The sequence below is a fragment of the Sylvia atricapilla genome, chromosome 16 (genome assembly GCF_009819655.1).
Source record: "Sylvia atricapilla isolate bSylAtr1 chromosome 16, bSylAtr1.pri, whole genome shotgun sequence".
Lineage (NCBI taxonomy): Eukaryota > Metazoa > Chordata > Aves > Passeriformes > Sylviidae > Sylvia > Sylvia atricapilla.
In genome coordinates, this window is record NC_089155.1 from 12,018,166 (window position 1) to 12,037,555 (window position 19,390).

The window sequence follows — 19,390 nt, forward strand, 5'->3', positions numbered from 1 at the left end:
CCTCTGAGAGACCCTGCACACTGCACACACACCTCTGAGAGACCCTGCACACTGCACACACACACCTCTGAGAGACACTGCACACACACCTCTGAGAGCTGGAGAGACCCTGCACACATCCACCACCAAGGGCTGACAACTTTTCAGTACTTGAGGGGGTCTCAGGGTGCTCTGTGTGTATGTGCATGCAGGCTTAAACACATCCGTGAAACTGAATTTAGTAATACAGGAAAGTGGCTCCAAATGAACTGGTTAATGAAGTAGTTGGTAACCAGAGAAAGGAGTTGTAGGGTTTGGTGTTTTTTTGATTTTTTGTTTGTTTGTTTGTTTTTAAAGCAGATAAATTTCAGCTGTAAGAATTTATCGTTCGAATCAGAGGATTTGGGGAGCTATTGAGAGTAAAGAGAGCTTTGATGATTTGGCAAGGAATACAGCTTCTAAGGCAGCACTTTGATCTGCATTTTAAATGCTTCTTTGTAATGACAGTTTCACAATTTCTTTTCTCATTTTGAGTCAGTTTTGCAGAGGTATGTTTTGAGAGAAAATAGTAACAGCACACATTATTCTTGTTGGCTTTGGAGCCAGCTAGAACTTGTAGTTCATCCCAGATCTTTTGGCTACCGTGGTAAATTTATGATTGCACCAAAAAGGAAATTAGTAAAGATGTTAAATATTATCAAAGCTTTGCAAATCTTTTGAAATCTCTCCGGTGTGAAAACTAAACTTGCATTAGCATTTCTGCTGTGGTGTGTTGAACAGTGTTTATCCAAGCATCCACCTAATACTGCAAGTTCCTCATTTAACTTCTTTTTTTTTTTCCTTCTGAAGGACACGCTGTTGTTTAGCACATGCATCCTTTTAGTCTTGCGTTGCACCTGAAACCTTGGCTCTAATGACTTGAGCTTTCTAAAGACAACCCCAGTGGGAACCTTTTTCCTTCCCTTCTGTCTACAGCTCCTCCTCAGATAAACTCTTGTTTTAGGGAGAAGGTTTTGGTACCTGCATGTTCTTATACAAGAGAGCTTGTTGCATTGATTTTTGGAATATGTAGAGGGGTAGGAATCGGGAATGTTTTTTAAGGTTTTAATTTAAATTTTCCATAACATCTTGAATCCAGTTTGGGGAGAGGTTTTACACCTCTCATTGGAAATCAGCAGCCTCAAGCATGTGAACAAAATAAGCAGGTTTTCCCTAAGTTGGTTTAGAGCTGTGTGGCAGCTCTTCTGGGGCTGGTTTTGGCCTCTCCTGAGCTGTGGCTCTGATGGGCTGGACCAGGCTGGCAGCTCTCTGCTTGTGCAGCAGGTGTGTAAAACAGGGCACACATTTCATTTGCAAGGTAAATTCTCCAGGAAGTTTGGTACTGGTAGGCCTTAGATAAATGGTGCTGTGTGTACATTTGATTTGCAGCCCTCCCAGACTGACAGTGACTGTGCTCAGTGGGGCATCATCCCTGGTTTTGGATCTCCCTGGTGCAGGGTGCTGATTTGGAGCATGTCAATCATCCATCCCACTCAGAGATGCTGCAGCCAGGGCACTGTCTGTGTTCAGGCTCAGGCTGGCATCAACTCCACCTTCACTTTTAGATTTTTTTTTTTTTTAACTAAATGCTGCTTTTTCACTGTGTACAGCCAAGTAGCAGTGCTGAGGCCATAAAGTTTCAGTGTCCCCTTTTTCTCCAGGTAGTCAGACTTCCCATTTCTCACTGATACAGGACTAGGCTAATGCTCCATTTAGAAGAGGGTGTGTTTTTCACTGTGTGTGGTGTGTTAGTGTGCCCCAGACTGTGGTGTTACGTAAAGACACCTTGCACATCTTTGGAAACTCGCCTCACAAGTTGTCAGTGTTGGTGGATGTCCACAGTGCTTTCAAGTGGTTCACACATTTCTGTGTGGTGCGTTCAGTCTCGCACATCTCTTTAATAAAACGCCTCAGACTGGGCGCTTTTTCACTTTCAGTGCACATTCAAAAACGTGCAGTTTGGGAGGCAAGTGCTTTTGCACATGGCAGTTCTCTGAACCATTCTTAGGCCCTGCTGATGCCTGCAGAGCTCAGGGATTGTGCTTGTGATTGTTTGTGCTCTTCAGCAGGTGCAACAGGATTTCCCACATTTGCAAACTTGGCCCAAGCAACCCAGCAGAGCAGAATTTAGCCTTGACGAATGAAAACTGATTAACCCCCAGGCCTGGAGCGTACCAAGGATGAAAAAAGTTACTGGCACAAAAGCCAGGGCTACTTTTCAAAGAATATGTGCAAGACATGGCTTGGGGATTTTTTTCCATCTCTTCATTCTGTCCAATATGTAAAGTAGCTGGTTTGTTACTCTAACCCCCTACAAATGATTGTCAGTAATAATTCTGTAAAACTGTGAATCAACTCTGTATGACTTTGTGCAAATAGACTGAGTAATTTCTTTGTTCTTTTCTTCTTACTTTGTAATTGGAGTCTGTAAAAGCCCAAAGGTTTGGTCTTGTGGAAAGCATGATTCATTTATTGGTGTCTGTGCCGACTAGTTATCTTTCAGTAATTCCAGAGTGCTGCTACAAGCCAAGAGTGATTCATACATGGCTAAGTGCACAAACAAATGGGGTCATGGCCATCTGCAGAAACTTTTCTAATCTATTTATGGTATCAGAGAAAGAAGTGGGTGTATTAAGGATGATGGAATAGGTGTCAATTACATTAGTGACTATAACTGGTTAAGTAACGCTCACCATTACTCAAAACCACATCTGCTCCTTGCTAAAGATCACAACAGCAGGTCCTGTTTAAATGTTAACACAGGTCTGATACCAGAGATGGATTGAGTGTCTAGCCTCCCTCCTGAGGAGCTCTCCATCCTCCCAGCTCTTCTGCCTTCCTTGAGATTCAGACAGGGATCAGGAACTTGCACTTGGAATATTTGTAGTGGCAAAGTCCACGTCTGCTGTTGCAGACCTTGATCACTGTAAGCTTTACACACAGAATTTGGCCTTATACTTCACTTGTGTTGGTGATCAGGGTTGGCTTTGCCATTGGCACACCGGGCAGAACAGCATCTCACAGTGCTGGTCAGGTGGTCACTTTTCCCTCCAAGTGCATCTGCAGTGGTTTAAAATCTTGAGGGAAGATGACCAGCATCTTGCAAAGTGGCCTTTCTCTACTTCTGTCCCTTTTCACTGATTGGGATAATTACTTCTCCCTTTGTAACTGATAACAAAACACCTCTGGCTGCTGCTGTGTCAGAATTGCTCTGGTCAAGGCTTTTGCTTTGGGGGAGGCCTTTTGCTCCTGCCCTGCTCAGGGGTGGAGGAGCTGGGCCCAGGGCTGCGGCTGGTTGTGAGGAAGAGAGAATTTGAGACCAGTGATAGTAAACAGCAGGGCAAGAAGCAGTCTGGAGACCTCTGCTTGGGGGTTTCTGGTGGGCTCCCTCTGGACCTTGCATGCTGCAGCTGCCTTTGCACCTGAGATGTGTGTGTCCAAGCAGATCTTGGAGTGGTCTCACAGTGTGTTAGGAGTGTCCCACGCCCGCAGGATGGATGGGTGTTACTCGTGATGAGGTTTGGAAGTGGCCGTGGCCTTCTGGACAGTCACTGCTCAGTTTGATTTCAGAGGACTTGACTAGAACACAGAGTTCACGGACTCCAATTTCTGTAAACCCAATTTAGGCAGCAGCACCGGCCAAAAATATGGAAGAATTTGGCAATATATTGTTGTTGTCCTTTCACTGATGTTTGGAGCAGTGTGTTCTGCTGCACCCTCGCTGCACATGCTCCCAGGGAGGGAGAAAAGGGCTGGCTGACACCCTGAGTTCTCTCTGGAGAGGGAAATGACCCAGACTTTTGCCCCAAGGACTGATGAGCCTCTCCTGATGTCTGAGCAGCTTTCTTCTCCTGCCCTTGCTTTACTTAAGTCAACAGATTGTGTAAGCCACATGCTAGATTTACCTGCAGGGCAAGTGGGAGAGAAGCAGTGCCATTTGGATGGATTCCCAAGAGACATCTAACCGCTGAGTGTTCAGACTCCCAGTCCTCCAGCAGCCCTGAGTCTGCTCATTGTCTCCTCCATCCATGGCTTTGGCTGCTCGGGACGAGTCCCAGGGAATTTGCCAGGGAATTTGCCGGCTGTGGCCGCTGGCTGGCAGCTCCCCTGCGGGCTGGGCTCTGTGCTGAGCAATGAAAATTCTCTGGAAATTCACCCCCTCGGTGGGTTCTGGTGAATGTTATGGTTAATGTCGTTTTTTCTTAGGAAAACAAAAAGATCCCCCCGAAGCAGAGCGGAGCCCTCCGTGCTGCTGAGGGTACCTGGGGCTCAGCCCCGGAGCCCTTCACTCTCCTCACGGGCTGAAACCCACAGCTCAGCAGCTGGAATGACCCAGGGCTGGGCTTGTCCTTGGTGCCTGTTCCAGGCCTGAAACCAGGCTGCATTTTCCTTGTGCTGTTCACAGGTATTTGTGTTTGTGCCACGAGACCTCAAGTGTCAGTGGCTGTCCTGTGCTGGTTTGGCTGCAAGGGCTCACTGAGGGCAGATGTCTTTCCTGGAGGGGCAAGTCCTGCTCTTTCTGTGTTGTTTTTATTATTTCCACCATTATTCCAGTTTACCAAAGGTGGTCTCTCAGCTCCAATACCTCAGAAAAGCATATCAAATTAAGCTCTGAAAGTACCTTGTCCTCCTAGGCGCTCTGTTTAGGACACTGAAGAAACAACATGATTGATGGGCACTTGCTTCACACAATTCAGGGAAAAATTATCTTAAATTGCAATTATTTTCCATGTAATAAGCAGGAATCTCATTTTTTTTGTTGTTACACTTACATGACTGTAACGGGACTTTGCTCGAATGGGAAAGTGTGTTTTTGAATTCAGTGTTTCCCTCTCCAACTGCTCAGACACACTCAAGGTGTGTAACACTTAATGAGACTGATCAGAGCTTATGTTTCTCTAGTGTGACTTATTCGTAGCAGTGTGTACACAGGGCACATCCTCAGCTTTTCCTGGGGATGCAGGTGCTGGTTGTCCTGTCCAGCTGATGAGCCAGAGATGGGCTCAAAAACAAGGAGAGGGGCTGAGGTCTCTGATGGGGCTCCTGTGCGAGGTGCAGAATAAACTGCAGGGTTACAAACATGTTTTATCCTGCTGATAGCTTTTAATCCTCATTTTCTCCTGGGTTTTCTTGAGAAATACACTTCTCAACCTCCACCGAGTTGCCATCCAGGCCTGAACTGTAAGAAACCATGAACATAATGGACACACTCAATTTAATAGATTTCGCTACGAGCTTTTTATTAGTGCAGCTTTTTTTAAAAAAAAAAAAAGAAGGAAAAAGAGATGACTGCATTTATTTACTTGAAGTGCAGAAAGCAGCTCTTAGAAATCCAGGGGAAGTGTGCCTGAGTGGGCTCAGTTCAGCTGGTGGCTGTGGAATGAAGGAAGGCTCCATCCTGTTGTGCAGCCTGCGGAGCGCCGGCCGGTGTGGAATGGGTTAACAGTGCGTGCAGATGTTCTGGAATTCCTCTTCTGACTTGACCGTGGGGTTTTGCTGCTCTTCAGAGCACAAGTGCACTCCAGTCACAGCAGGTTCATGGGTTTGGAGATGCCTTTCATCCTCTCTGTTCTTGCTGCACGCTCGGGAAGGGATCACGCCGTGTCTTGCAGCCATGTGTCTTCCTTGGTTGCATTTCTAGAGGTTTGCAGACCCACATAGAGCACCCATTAAATTAAGCAAAATGGCCTTTAGAAAGCTACGTTTCGAGTGGAAGAAATGCTTTATGTAACGTAGGGGTATGTGAGGGGACCTAAATACAAGCTTAAATTGGCTGTTACGAAAATAGGTATAATTGGGTTTTTGCACAGTGATTTTACAGCTTCTGAGTTGAGTGTCCTGATGAAATCCTGCATCCAGTCCACGTGCAGCCGGGGAGATGGGGCTTGAGGAGCTTGAGTAATGGCACTTGTTCTAGGAACTGCCTTGCCCTCGATTGCAAAACTGGACATACCTGTCGTGTGCTGGGGCTGTGCTGTGTCTGAGAGGTGTCTGGAGTGCTGGTTCCCTCTCTCCTGTGTTTGCCATTCCGTCTCTCCCCTCAGCTGCCCCCTGTCAGGGGAAGGACCATCCCTGACTGCGGTTGTGACTGCTGGCAGGTGAGAAATGCAGCTGTACCCTCCTAGCTGGGCACGTGCCAAGAGCTGCAGCTTTGTTTTCCAGCCAGATCAATGCAGTTCGTTTAAGTCGTTGGGTAATTTAGTAGCTGGAGGCAGTTCTGTGGGCTTGGCGTGAGAGAGAAGCGACTGCTTCACTTCCCCCCTCGGGAGGGCTGGGAAGGGTTTCCCTCTGAGCCCAGGCTTCCCCAGCTGCATCCTGGCACAAGTGATGCTGTGGGGTCCTTGGCCAGCCATTCTGGGATCAGGAGCCTCAGGAAGTGGAGGATATCACATTCTGACCTTGCCGTCCTCATATTAATCCCGATGGTTTTTCCTCTTTTAATATTTAAAGCCTTCCCGTTCTTCTGTGTGGGGAGACAGATTATTGGCTCTTCTGGGTGAAGACTGACACATCCTCTTTCAGAAAGCTCATCCCAAAGCAGGTTTTCTTCATAGCAATTAAAGCGCCTTCGAATCCTGTTGGCAGGAATTGGAAGGATAATTTTTTTTATTTGGTCTATCTTCGACCAGTTAGGCCTGAGAGCTGATTTCCTTTCTAGTTTACTAAGGTCTTGAAAGAATGAAAAAAATCTGTTACTTTCCTTGGAGTCTCTTAGCCAAGGCATGGGAAGAAAGCCTGGTACTGCAAGGCAGGGCAGAAAAAGCTGAGATAGTATTTGCTGCTTCTTTGAAACTACCCCTTTTTAATTGTCAAAACAGTGTTTCAAAGAAAATCTCTGCTCTTCTCTATCTTCTTCCAGCATTCTAATTCTATATAATCACTTTTCTTTCTCTAAAAGAATAGAGCGTGATTTTTTTTCTTTTTTTTTTTTTTTTTTGCAGAAGGGAGAAGGGATAAATTCCAGATGTTGCTGGGATACACTTCTTGCCTCTGTTTCATGGCTTTCAGTAAATACGCTGTAAGAGGTGGGGCTGGTGTTTTTATTCCAGGACAAATCATCTACAACAAATCTCATCTCTTGGGTGTGACCTGGTGGGGTTAGAGCTGGTTCTGCCAGAGACTGAGGCTGGCCCAGATGTTCCTTTGGGGTCTTGGCCCTTGGTCACTGGTGGTCTTCACTCTGCCCTTCCCACAGCTGAGCTGCTGCTCCGTGAGCGCAGAGCTCGGATCCCTGCCTTGGGAATGGGCTCTGGACAGGCACAGGGCAGGTTTGGAGCAGCCCTGGCTGGGTGAGGGCCGTCACATCCTCTGTGCTGTGCCACGTGGGATGCTCAGTTTAGCAGGGCTCTGCTGATGCTGGTGTTACAGCCCAGCAAAGAACACCCGTGTGCCCTGCACCAGTGTGGGGCTGGCTCCAGAAGCTGGGCTCTGCAGGTGGGCAGCCCTTTTCCCTCCTTTCTTGCCTTTTCCGTGCCTGCCATGCGTGTCCCTGCTCTGCAGGCTGGAGCAGCGGTGGTTTTCCAAGACGTGTTGCACAGAGGCGTTGTGGGACCAACGCGGCAGCTCCGTTCCCCGTTTCATGTTTTCACCTGTTTAGGCAAAGCGCATCCCTGCTTTGTTGGCAGCCTGCTGGGTTGCACAAACAGTGTAAGACAAAACCACGAGCAGGTGTTGGTCCAGCCAGGGTAATTACTGGTTCCATGCTGCTGCTGGTAGGCAGAGAGCCCGAGCCACCCTTCCCATGGAGCTGTCTGGCAGCACTGCGGCTGCAGAAGGGCTCCGGGCACGGCTCAGCCACTCCCTGGATCTCTTCCCTGCTGCTGATTGCATAAAAAAAAAAAGTTTATGCATATAGGGAAGGAGGGAGGAGAGCTGAGGGTGGCTCTGGTCAGGTTTAAAGCACCGACTTGATGTGCCAATTCTCATTTGCATTTAAAAAGTCGGCAAATGTATGGCTGAACCTAAAGGGCAGATGTGAGGGTGGGAGAGGCAGGCAAAGAGAGAAGGGAGAAGGAACATCCCAAGTCTGCCTGACTTCAGAGGGTTCAGGCTGGCTGCTCCCACACGTCCCAGACCATGGCCAAACATCCTGGATGAGACATGCTGGGGAACACATGCCCACACGTGCACAGGGTGTCACACTGCGTCACCTGGGCTGTGGAGCAGGGAGGGGAGAGACATTGCGTTCTGCCCTTTTGGAAATTTAGCCAGAGAGAAGCTGATCCTGATCCAGCCGGCTGCAGGCACAGGGTGTCTTTTTCTCAACTGTTCAATTTCCTTTGGACTCCCACCCTTTTGGGTCTCCCAAGCCATTTTGGCATTGACTTTTTCTCAGACTTTATATTTTACTTTTGGGACTCCCACCCTTTTTGGCCGCCAGACTTCTTTTGGCCTTTCACTCCTTTCCAGCCTCCCACCCCTTTTCAGGCTTTGTGCAGTGAGCTGGCTGAGCCAGGAGGAGGAGGAGGAGGACGAGGTCCAAGCTTGTTGCCACATGTTGGTGTTTGGCTCTGCAGAATTCCTTTCTTTCCTTTCCTGTCGCGCTGGGTGTCAGTGCCCGTTCCAGCAGGGTGCTGGTGGTGCACATGGGGCCTGGAGGCTCTCAGCTGCCCGTGTGCATTCAGGTGACACCTCACGTTTGCAGACACTTTTGAACACCTGCATGTGAAGCACTAAGTCAGCCTGACTTCACATCAGTGAGCCCAGCCTGTCATTATTTAGCTGCAGCGGTGATCTCCGGCAACTTTCTGATCCTTACTCTTTTCTTGGGATTAAAAAGTTGCATTTCTCTGTCCTCCCAGATGCATGGAAGGTAACTTTTTAAAGCTTTCTCTGGGAGCAGTGATGTGCTGATATATTGTGTTGAGCCCTGCCAGTGTGTGCTCTTGCAGCAGGGGCAGGAGCAGTGAGGAGCGGGCGGCGTGTCCGTGTGTGCTGTGTCTGGCAGCAGCAGCCTCCCTTGCTCTCGGGTTAAAGGCCACTTTTATAGGCCAGTAGGACTCCTTCTGATCAGACTGCACTAATTAGTGCCAATTAACCATTATCAGTGACAGACAGCCCTTACAGGCTTCATAAAAGAGTCCCGTGCACACGTGTTTCTCTGGAGAACCTCCTGTGGGACGCGGCGCTCCCACCCAGCGCTGAGTGTCTCCCTGTCCCCTGGTCCCTTCAGTGGTGCTGGCAGTCACACACTGAAGGGCGAGAGGGAAGTCATGAGTTGTCTTTTGTTGCAAACTTCTTGCTGCTTTGTTCTCCTCACTTGAAAATACATCTGCTGGGCATTGCTCCTGGGGTGTTGTGGCAAGATTTTTCTGTGACTCTTCCTCTTCAACACTCCACAGCCACTGCCCTCGCTGTGGACGTGGAGTGTCAGGAGACCCCAAGCTTTCACCAGCTCAGCAGCATGTGGGGCTGAGCTCTGTGTGTTTGCAGAGGAGAAAATGTGATAAACCAGTGCCTTCCAGTGCAGGGTGCTGCCCCTGGGCAGTGTGGCACTGTTGGATGTGCCAGGGACGTCTCTGGGGTGGGCTGAGCGATCCCAGAAACTTCCCAAAGCTCCGTGAAGCTTTGGCACTGCTGTCAGGAGAGGTCAGGAGCACTCCTGGGGAAGCAGGGGACTTCGTGTGGCAATGTCTGGTGTGGGAAGAGCACGTGGGGTCCAGGAGTGGTGGCACCTCTGGTACTGCTGGCCCTGTGGAGATGGTGGGAGCTGGTGTCTCTGGCCAGGGGGAGCTCTGCCAGGACAGTCCCCAGGAGGGGAGCTGGGGTGTGTGTGCAGCCGCCCGGCCGTGGCTCCCATCACTGACGGATCCTTTCTGTTTTTCTTTCAAATGTCTCCAGGCACTGAATGTTTAGGTCGCACCTTTCCAGGTAAACTGGGTAAGTGAAGTATTTCAAGAGTTGCCAAGATCTAATTACGAAGGCTGATTGCATGATTGCAGCTGCTGTGCCGTAAACACCCCGGTTTCTGCTCCACGGACGGGTGGGACATTGCCTGGCCCTGGAGCCAGCTACCTGCTCCTCTGGGCCACGGGGGGATGCAGTGGTGTCTTCACAGCTGACACTGCAAACCTGACTTTGGTAATCCTGGATGGGATTTTTTTTTTTTTTCCTTCTGCTGTTCAATGTAGAAACTTGTTCGAAAGCTCTCTTCCGTTTGCTGCTGCTCTGGCAAACTGATGAGCAGTGTTACATTGAGGAAAGAGACTTTCAGTCCATTTTATGGAAGTAGTTGACATCCTGAACCGTTTTAAGTCGTGGGATGTGGGACTTCTGCTGAGTGTGCCAGAGATGCCCATGTTCAGTACAGAAAAAATCAGGTGCTGGAAGCCCTGTTAAACCAGGCTCCTGGATTTGGGCCTAACCTGTTTACAAAAGAGCCTTTGAAAAGACACTGTTATTATGTTTATGGGTCTGTCTCTCAGTTTAGAATGGAGTTTATGACAGTACCTCAAAACTAAGGTGTCTTTGCTCAAATGTGGTGTCCCAAGCCTGCTGGGGAAGAACCAGCTAAATAAATTGTTAACAAGTGGTGAATGAATGATTTTAATAAATGGCAAATCAATTGCTATAGAGCCTGGAAAGTCAATAGAGCTTATGACCTTGGCTTATAACCACACTCAGATCCTTAACATGCTTTTAATGCCTACAAATCATTCATTAGGCTTTTATCAAGCATCAATTAGTAAAAGTCATAATCTAAAATAAGAGGGAAAAAAAAAAAAAGAATAATTTCAGTTCCTTTATTTCGAGCCTGGTGGCACAATTTGGTTGCACAGCAGGATAGTCCTTGCTTATGCAAAAAAGCTGTGAGACACCACCAGTCCCCCTGCAGCGTTATCATGGTGCAGACACCAGGCAGGGGAAACGCAGGAGCCTGAGGCTTGGATCAGCCCCGGAGCTGGGACACTCACACCAGCCCCATGGGAAACCATCCTGCAGCACTCAATGGTTTATTCACGTTTATTTGATATTAATGCCTTAAAGATGTCAGCAGATCGGGTGGGCAGAAGGAGCTGTGGTGTCCCAGTGCTCTGAGCGGCTGCTCGGGGTGTTTTCGCTCCAGCAAAAGGTGTTTTGGCTGTTGCTCCACGGTGTAAAACTCACCCCTTTTCTTGTGCTGTGATTTGGGAAAGCGTGTGAGCGGGGATGTGCTCGAGCCGTGCTGCTCTTCCTGCTTTCCCTGGTCTTCCCATTGTGTGTCTGTGTGTTTGTGCCTCGGGGAGGGAGGCAGAGATGCAAGTGAAAACATGTGGTTTTCTCGGAATATAAATAACAGAAAATCAAGCATAATTTCTGTTTGTTGTAGAGTCATTCCCTGCAGTCTCCAGTTGTTTGCTCCTTTGCTGCACTCCTCTACTCTTTGGGGTTTTTTTTTTTTCATCTTAGCAGATGGATACTGTGTGGAGTGTGCTGCAGGACACTTCAGTGATCTCGCTGCGGGGTTAATCGTGCGCTCTGCGCAGAGCTGTGCTCGCAGACATCGCTGCATGCCCGGGCTGCTGAGAGCCCGGCCTGCCAGACGGGGCTGCCTCCATCACACGGCTTTTTGCCTCGCCTTTGTTGTCTGGGTCCTTGTCTGCAGCTCCAGCCTGGGCCGGCATTCCCAGACATCAGCACCTCCACCAGCACCGGTGTCCTCCCGCAGTGTCCTGCTGCTGCCTGCACAGCCAGAACCCCAGAGAGGTGTCCATCCCAAAGAGGTGCCCGTGCCCATCCCAAAGAGGTGCCCGTGCCCATCCCTGTGCCACCTGGGATAAAGCCCTGCACGTGGTGGGTCACAACACCAAACCTGGGCACGGAGCAGCTCCCGCCAGGGACGCTTCGCTTTCACAGGCATTTTTTTTTCCCTGGGTTTTTAAGGTGTTCCACCATCTCCCTGGTAACTCCTGGGTGTCTGGTGTGGATGTCAGGCTCTTGGATTCCTGTAAATGACTTGTGGGTCCTTCTCGTGTCTGCTGAGAGGGAAAGAGTTTGGCTGAGCTGCAGCCTGTGGCAGATCCGTGCACTGGGGCATGGTCAGGCACCACTGTGTCCCCTCCATGGGGAGTGAAAGAAGCGGTGCTGCATTTTCTGGTGGATTTTGTGTCAGCTCTTCTGCTTCTCACAGAAGGTGGCTTGGAAATGGGTACAGAGGGGAAAGGAGAGAATGCCCTGAGCAAATGACTATTCATCTTATTTAGGAGGAGGTGCATTCCTTGAACTCTGTAAAATCAAAGGGCAGGGTGGAGGGTTTGCACCAAGCAAAATTCACGTAGCTCAACGTGTAAGTACCTGAAAATGTGTCATTTCTTAAAAGTTTGGGTGAATTCAGAGAGAAGCTGGGTGACGGTCTGCATTCACAGTGACGCTCCCTTGTGAAAATGCCAATGTGCACCATTCTTTATTTTATTGTTGTGGGTTTGGGCCTTTTGTTATATTAGTCTTAAACGTGTTTGTTTCCATAGCTGCGCACTGCTGCTAAAATCCCAGTGTGGCATCTCTCAGTCTCCCTGTGCATGTGCACCAAAAATAAATCCCGGGCAGTTGTCAGGAGATGAGGGGCTGCCGTGGCACGTGCCAGGCTGTGAGGAAGTTCTGACTGGACCCTGTGTGGCACCTTGCCCCAGTGCCACCATCCGGTGTCCTGCCGCAGCTCCCGGCTCTGTTGGTGCCTCAGTAGTCCCAGGGACGTGGGGAAGGAGTTGCCACAGGACTGGTGATGTTTTGGAGATAGGGTAGGAAGCAACAGGGGCAGGAGGAGAAGAAAGTCCTTGTCCCTCACCTTTTTGTTGTGTAAGGTATGGATGTGGTGAGGCATGCTGGTGAAGGGTTGGTGTCCGTGGTGGCTACCAGGATACTGAAACTCCTCTGAATTCACTGTGTTCACCATCAGCTGTAGATAAATCACCTCTCATCAGAAGGAAGTGGGGGTTTCATAGCTGTTTGAATGATTTCAGTTGCTGGCTCTGGTTTTGCTTGGTCTCAGGCTGTAAGTGCAGAGCTCCAGCCTGGAGCTGGCAGAAGGAGGGATGTTCCCTGCAGCTGCCTGAGGTGGCTGCTGGCTGTGCCCAGGGTCACAGGTCCCGTGTGGAGCAGTGCCACTTGAGCCAGTGAGTGTCACTGATGCCCAGGGTGGCACCACGCTAGTGCCACTGTGGGTCACGCTGGTTTTACATCTGTACAGCTGAGCTGGAGCACATCTTCCAGGTGTTTGCCTTTCCTTCAGGAACAGTGAAACTAAAGAGGTTCGTTTTGCCCGGAGTTCTGATCTGAGGGTTCCCAGGTTTGTGTGTGGCCCCGTTCTGTGCAGGGTGTGCTCGGGGCAGCTGCTGCTCCTGCTGGCAATGGTCAGGGTGTGGGATCACCCCAAAACCTTATCCTGAGGGCACGTGGGGGTGGTTGGCCTGGAGTGCTTCCCCTCCGTGCTCTGCCAGGGGTGTCCTTAACCCCCCCGGATACTCTCTCTCCTTTAATGCATCTTTTTAAGTACTGGGTAATAGTGTTTTCGTTCTGGCAGAGACGAACGAGGGCTTTTAATGGGTCCTTTATTTTCTCTTCGTGCAGTTCCCTGGCAGTAACTTGCCATTAGCTCCAGCATTTATTTAAGGAATTTGTATATTTATATGTGGGGACCTCAACGCTGGGAAGCCAAGGGGTTTGATCAGGGTCACACAAGAAATAGGTGTTAAAGCTGGGACTTGGGTTTTTTCTGAGTGTTGAGCTGACCTCTAGGCTTGGCAGAGAGGGAACATCTTGGTTTTTGTCCCCTTTTAACTGAGCCAGACAGGGAAAACAGAAAAGAAAGGCTCCGTGGAAAGAAGCATATATTTCTTTTCTGCTCTTCCCCGTTGGCAGTCTGAGGATGCCGTGTGTGAAACACACACAACACAGAGGCCAAAGGGAACCCCGGGGCTGGAAATCTGACGGGCTCCTTCACCTGCACGGGTCCAGCTGTGCTGGGAAGGGAAGCTGCCCTGGCAGCCGTGTGCTGGGGAGGAAGGTGTGCTGGGGAGGAAGGTGTGATGCGGATGGTGTGCTGGGGATGAAGGGTGTGCTGGGGATGAAGGTGTGCTGGGGAGGAAGGTGTGCTGGGGAGGAAGGTGTGCTGGGGATGAAGGTGTGCTGGGGATGAAGGTGTGCTGGGGATGAAGGTGTGCTGGGGATGGTGTGCTGGGGAGGAAGGTGTGCTGGGGAGGAAGGTGTGCTGGGGATGAAGGTGTGATACGGATGAAGGTGTGCTGGGGAGGAAGGTGGGATAGGGAGGAAGGTGGGATAGGGATGAAGGTGGGATGGGGAGGAGGGTGTGCTGGGGATGAAGGTGTGCTGGGGAGCAAGGTGTGCTGGGGATGAGGGGTGTGCTGGGGATGAGGGGTGTGCTGGGGATGAGGGTGTGCTGGGGAGGAGGGGTGTGCTGGGGATGAGGGGTGTGCTGGGGATGAAGGTGTGCTGGGGAGGAAGGTGTGCTGGGGATGAAGGTGTGCTGGGGATGAAGGTGTGCTGGGGATGAAGGTGTGCTGGGGATGGTGTGCTGGGGAGGAAGGTGTGCTGGGGAGGAAGGTGTGCTGGGGATGAAGGTGGGATACGGATGAAGGTGTGCTGGGGAGGAAGGTGGGATAGGGAGGAAGGTGGGATAGGGATGAAGGTGGGATGGGGAGGAGGGTGTGCTGGGGAGGAAGGTGTGCTGGGGAGGAAGGTGTGCTGGGGAGGAAGGTGTGCTGGGGAGGAAGGTGTGCTGAGGAGGAAGGTGGGATGGGGATGAAGGTGTGCTGGGGAGGAAGGTGTGCTGAGGAGGAAGGTGGGATGGGGATGAAGGTGTGCTGGGGAGGAAGGTGTGCTGAGGAGGAAGGTAGGATGGGGATGAAGGTGTGCTGGGGAGGAAGGTGTGCTGGGGAGGAAGGTGTGCTGGGGATGAAGGTGTGCTGGAGATGAAGGTGTGCTGGGGAGGAGGGTGTGCTGGGGAGGAGGGTGTGCTGGGGAGGAAGGTGTGCTGGGGAGGAAGGTGGGATGGGGATGAAGGTGTGCTGGGGAGGAAGGTGTGCTGAGGAGGAAGGTGGGATGGGGATGAAGGTGTGCTGGGGATGAAGGTGTGCTGGAGATGAAGGTGGGATGGGGAGGAGGGTGTGCTGGGGAGGAGGGTGTGCTGGGGAGGAGGGTGTGCTGGGGAGGAAGGTGTGCTGGGGAGGAAGGTGTGCTGGGGAGGAAGGTGGGATAGGGATGAAGGTGGGATGGGGAGGAAGGTGTGCTGGGGAGGAAGGTGTGCTGGGGAGGAAGGTGTGCTGGGGAGGAAGGTGTGCTGGGGAGGAGGGGTGTGCTGGGGATGAGGGGTGTGCTGAGGAGGAAGGTGGGATGGGGATGAAGGTGTGCTGGGGAGGAAGGTGGGCTGTGTGTGCCCCTTCCCCGGCAGTGATGCTGCAGCTGGGGCTGCCTCTCTGCTCCTCTGTGCACGCCTTGTCTGAGCAGCCCCAGTGTGCCCGAGCACAATGCTCCCTTCACTCGCCGTCAGACTGGAGGTCTAGACGCTTTCCCTGCCTTTTGTTGTCAGGGTCACAGGTTAGGGAGCGTTCCCAGCTCCTTTTTTTTTCCCTGCGCTGATCGGGGGATCTCTGCCCGCTGCCCCTCCGGAGGGACTCACCCCGCTCCCCAAACACGCTCACACTGGGAATGATTGTGGCAGCTCCCAGGAAAGAAATGTGCTTCTGAAAGGCAGTCGGCATCACCCCCACTCCAGTTCTTGCCGGCACAGATGCTCAGCTGACACCAGCTAAATAGAAACCTTTTAGCCCTTGCCAGTAAGTCTGGAGCAAACTGCCAAAAAGCATCGAGGACCAAGACACTGAACGAAGTCAGGCCTGAGCAAAGCACTTGCAAAGGAAGGATGGAACTGATGTGTTCTGTCTCTTGATTTTTAGCATGAGGTGCTTCAGTCTCGGCGTTGGGGTTTTTTTTTTGTTTTTTTTTTTTCTGAGTACAATGGTGGCATTTTAAAGGTTTTCAGCAGATACAAAGCAAGTAAGTCCCCTAGCAACAAAGGGAAGGTTTTTCCTTTAATGCAGGCTTTTTTAACGTGAAGCATTTGTGAAATTTTCCTTCGCCCTTAAAGAGAAGTTTGGCTGAAGGAGACGTTTTTAGTGGCTTTTATAAGACATATTTAGAGATGGGACTTGAGCCTGTGATGTTGCTCCTGCCCCAGCCCACCCTTGCCCTGGCCAGGAGGTGCCTCTGGGCTGCAGCCCCTTGTCTGGAGGTGGGGAATGGTTTGATAAAGAAGTTGGGAACAACTTTTTTGTCTTCTTCCTGGCAAGAAGACATAACAAAAAATTGGCAGATTCATGCTTCTTAATATTGAATTAAAATCTATTAAATAGTCACAGAGAGCCAAAACCTGAAATTACTGTTAGGCGCTGCTCTTGGTGGAGTGAAATGCTTCTGGGTCTGGCTCACTTCTGCATTTTGTGTGCATGTGTATCATGTGTGAAGAATGGGTCTGTGAAGCTCAAATAGAGGTTTTAAATAGAAATAATGCTGGCAGCTCTTTCTCCCTGAATCCAGGGCTATTATGTGTCTGGCTCTTGCCAACATGAATTGCAGAGGAAGTTCATGTGAACTCCATGGCTGATTTGACAGCTGCACAGCCACGGTGGGTTCAAAGCCCAGGCACTGCTGAGCAGAAGTGATGACATTTTTTGGTGTTTCTTCTTTTCAGAGGGTGAGGGTGGAGCGAGGGAGCCTATTCCCTACCCCAGTCCTGGCACATGCAGGGACGGGCGTGTTGAACAGTGGTGGCCCAACTTCTTCCCCAAATCTTTTCCGTGATCCCCAGTGATTCCCCTCTCAGGGGAATGTCTCTGATCTGTGCTGCCTGGGGGACATGAGAGGGGTACAGACCATCCCACTGGCAGTGATGGAGACTCCAGAGCCCCCAAACCTGTCCCTGTGGGAATCCTCATTCACCTGTGTGCAGTGGGAACAGTTTGGGGTTAATTCCTCTGCAAACCCGCAGTGCAGCGAATGATGCTGCTCGTGGGGGGAAATAATGTTAAATTAAACTCTCCGTAAGGGGAAAAAAAAAAGCATCCAGCCCCATTCTTTACTGCTCATTTTGGTAATTTCTTCCAGATAACCTACACATCTGTGTCAGTGCAATTAAAGCAGAAATTCTGTCTAATGAACAGTTGTAGCCCTTGGGCTATTGCGGAATGAACAATGAAGTTGGAAACAGTCTTATTAAAATAATAATTAAGAAACAAGGGTTGGGAGACAGAGGGAGGCGCAGATGAGGCGGTGGTGGGATGCTATAGGGTGAGGAGCAGAGAAGGACTGAATTCCAGCTGGTTCTGGCCTTCCAGGGGTGACTCCCCCTGTGACCCTGCCCTGTAGAAGGGACTGGGCAGTGAGGTCGGATGCAGGGCTGGGCACAGGGTCATGCCAGGGGCATGTGCTGTGCCATGTCACAACAAAACAGTCTCTCAGGCCAGTCTGGCACTGGGGTGGGAGTGTTGGCCCGGGGGTGGCTTGGCCTGGCCCTGTCACAGCAGTGTTTGCCCTCCCGCTCAGCAGATCAGTGATTTCGCCTGCGTGTTTTATGTTGAGGATTTTTGGTTCTTCAACAATTGATAAAGCTCAGGGAGGAAGGAAAGTGTTTCTTGTGTTAGACAGGATTAGATTTTGTTTTGCTTTTTCCAGAAAACTTCTTTCTCAGTGAAAAAAAAACAACACTGCACACCCGCTTAGTTTGCTTTAACTTTCTTTTCTTTTTTGCATTCCTGAGGCCTGGAACTGAGCAGGCTGGGCTGTGTCAGTGATGGGGCCTGGCCAGTTTTTCCCATGTGATACAGTTTATTCTTTTGTTTTTAAGTAAATAAAAACAAAAAAAATCCTTTTTCAGTGTTGTTAACCCTTGGGATTATAATCGTGTTTCTCCACGAGCCATCATTTTATGCCAATAAATCAGTTAAAACTTGGAGCTGGCTTTTTCGAACTTAACACACTCCTATTTAGAAATGCATGTGCTGCAGAAAGCTACTGACATCTCAGATTAATAAAATAAATTAAAAAAAAAAAAAAAAAGCAAATGCCATAAAAAAGAGGCCAGACAAATCCCACTGGAATGATACATTGCAATGATTTTAGTGGGATTTATATCTCTGAACTGTGGGGGTTTTGTGGTTGTTTTTTTTTTTTTTTTCCTTTTGAAATGGTTGTGAACCAGAGTGATTACTTATCATTTTCATTTTAACTCCATCTGACAAATCGTTTTAGATGGAGAAAGCAATACTGTGTCTTTAAATGGCTACTCTGTCAGCGCATCTTGCAGGGCTTTAAATGCCCTTTGTTATCGCAGTCTAGACAGGACGCAGGCGGAATATTTGATATGTTATAAGGCAGAGATGTGACAAGGTTGAATTAATTTACTGGCTTATTTAAAGCTGAATTTCAAAACATTTTTTTTTTCCTTACAAACTTGTCTTTTTTCTCTCTCTGGCCTATATTTTTTTTTTTCCCTCCGAAGTTCGTGCAGTATGTTTCAACTGTTTAGACTGGGAGAGGAGACATTGGCTTACTGCAGCCTGCAGTACTTTAATTGCCCTTTTTATGACTGTCTAGACATCATGCAGATGCATGTTTGTGGTGAGAAGACATTTCCCCCTCTGGTTATACGATAGTCTGAAACCTTTACATTCCCTATCTCCTTACCCCCTGTGCCTTGGAATGCGCTTTACTCCTTCCATCCCTGAAAATCACTTTTTTCCCCTCACTTTTTTTTTTTTTTTTTAATTTTTTTATTTAAGGACACTTCTGTCCCCATTCCCCCGTTTTCCTGCTCTTTTCCACACGCTGCTGTGCGCACACTTGGTGGGGATGAGGTGTGGCTGTCCCCCGGGTGTCGCGGTGTCCCCGCGGGTCCCCGTCCACACATCGGCGGGCCTTTGAATGGGTGCGGACTTTTAGTGATGCAAATCGATGCATCAATTAACCCCGTTGCTATAGCTACTGCCTCATTGTTCAATGCCCCGGAAAGGGGGGACGGGCGGTGTCCGGGGATAATCCTGGCGGGCGGTGCCGTGCCCGGTCCCGGTGCGGGGCAGCTGCAGCCCGCCGGGGCAGGTGGCGGGGCACGGCCGGGACGGGCCAGCCGCGGCTCCACCGCCTCCCCACCGCCACATTGTGCGGGCTGACCCGGGGCTCGGCTCCCCGCAGCCCCCCCCTGCCGCGGGTATCCGGGGATGGCACCGGGGAGCGGGACAATGGGGCGGCAGGAGGGACCAGATGGGCCGGGATGGGGATGCGCGGGGGAGGGAGCAGAGAGCCCGGGATGGGGATGTCAGGAATCCCTGGGATGGGGATTCTCAGAGAGGGCAGGGATCCCTGGGATGGGGATGCTCAGGGGATG

At 50.2% G+C, this 19,390-nt stretch overlaps 1 protein-coding gene and 1 long non-coding RNA gene across 4 annotated transcripts in view; both read left to right on the plus strand.

Moving 5' to 3' along the window:
- Positions 1-19,390, plus strand: part of LOC136368610 (uncharacterized) — a 169,221-nt gene that overhangs the window by 8,854 nt on the left and 140,977 nt on the right. The gene's annotated exons all lie outside the window — the stretch shown is intronic.
- Positions 1-19,390, plus strand: part of PMEPA1 (prostate transmembrane protein, androgen induced 1) — a 43,937-nt gene that overhangs the window by 8,450 nt on the left and 16,097 nt on the right. For 2 of the 3 annotated variants that reach the window (XM_066330933.1, XM_066330934.1), the window contains exon 2: positions 9,859-9,897. The exons of the other annotated variant lie outside the window; for it this stretch is intronic. In XM_066330933.1, the coding sequence (XP_066187030.1) occupies positions 9,859-9,897 (39 nt within the window). The remainder of the gene's footprint in view (positions 1-9,858; positions 9,898-19,390) is intronic. 3 annotated transcript variants of the gene reach the window in all.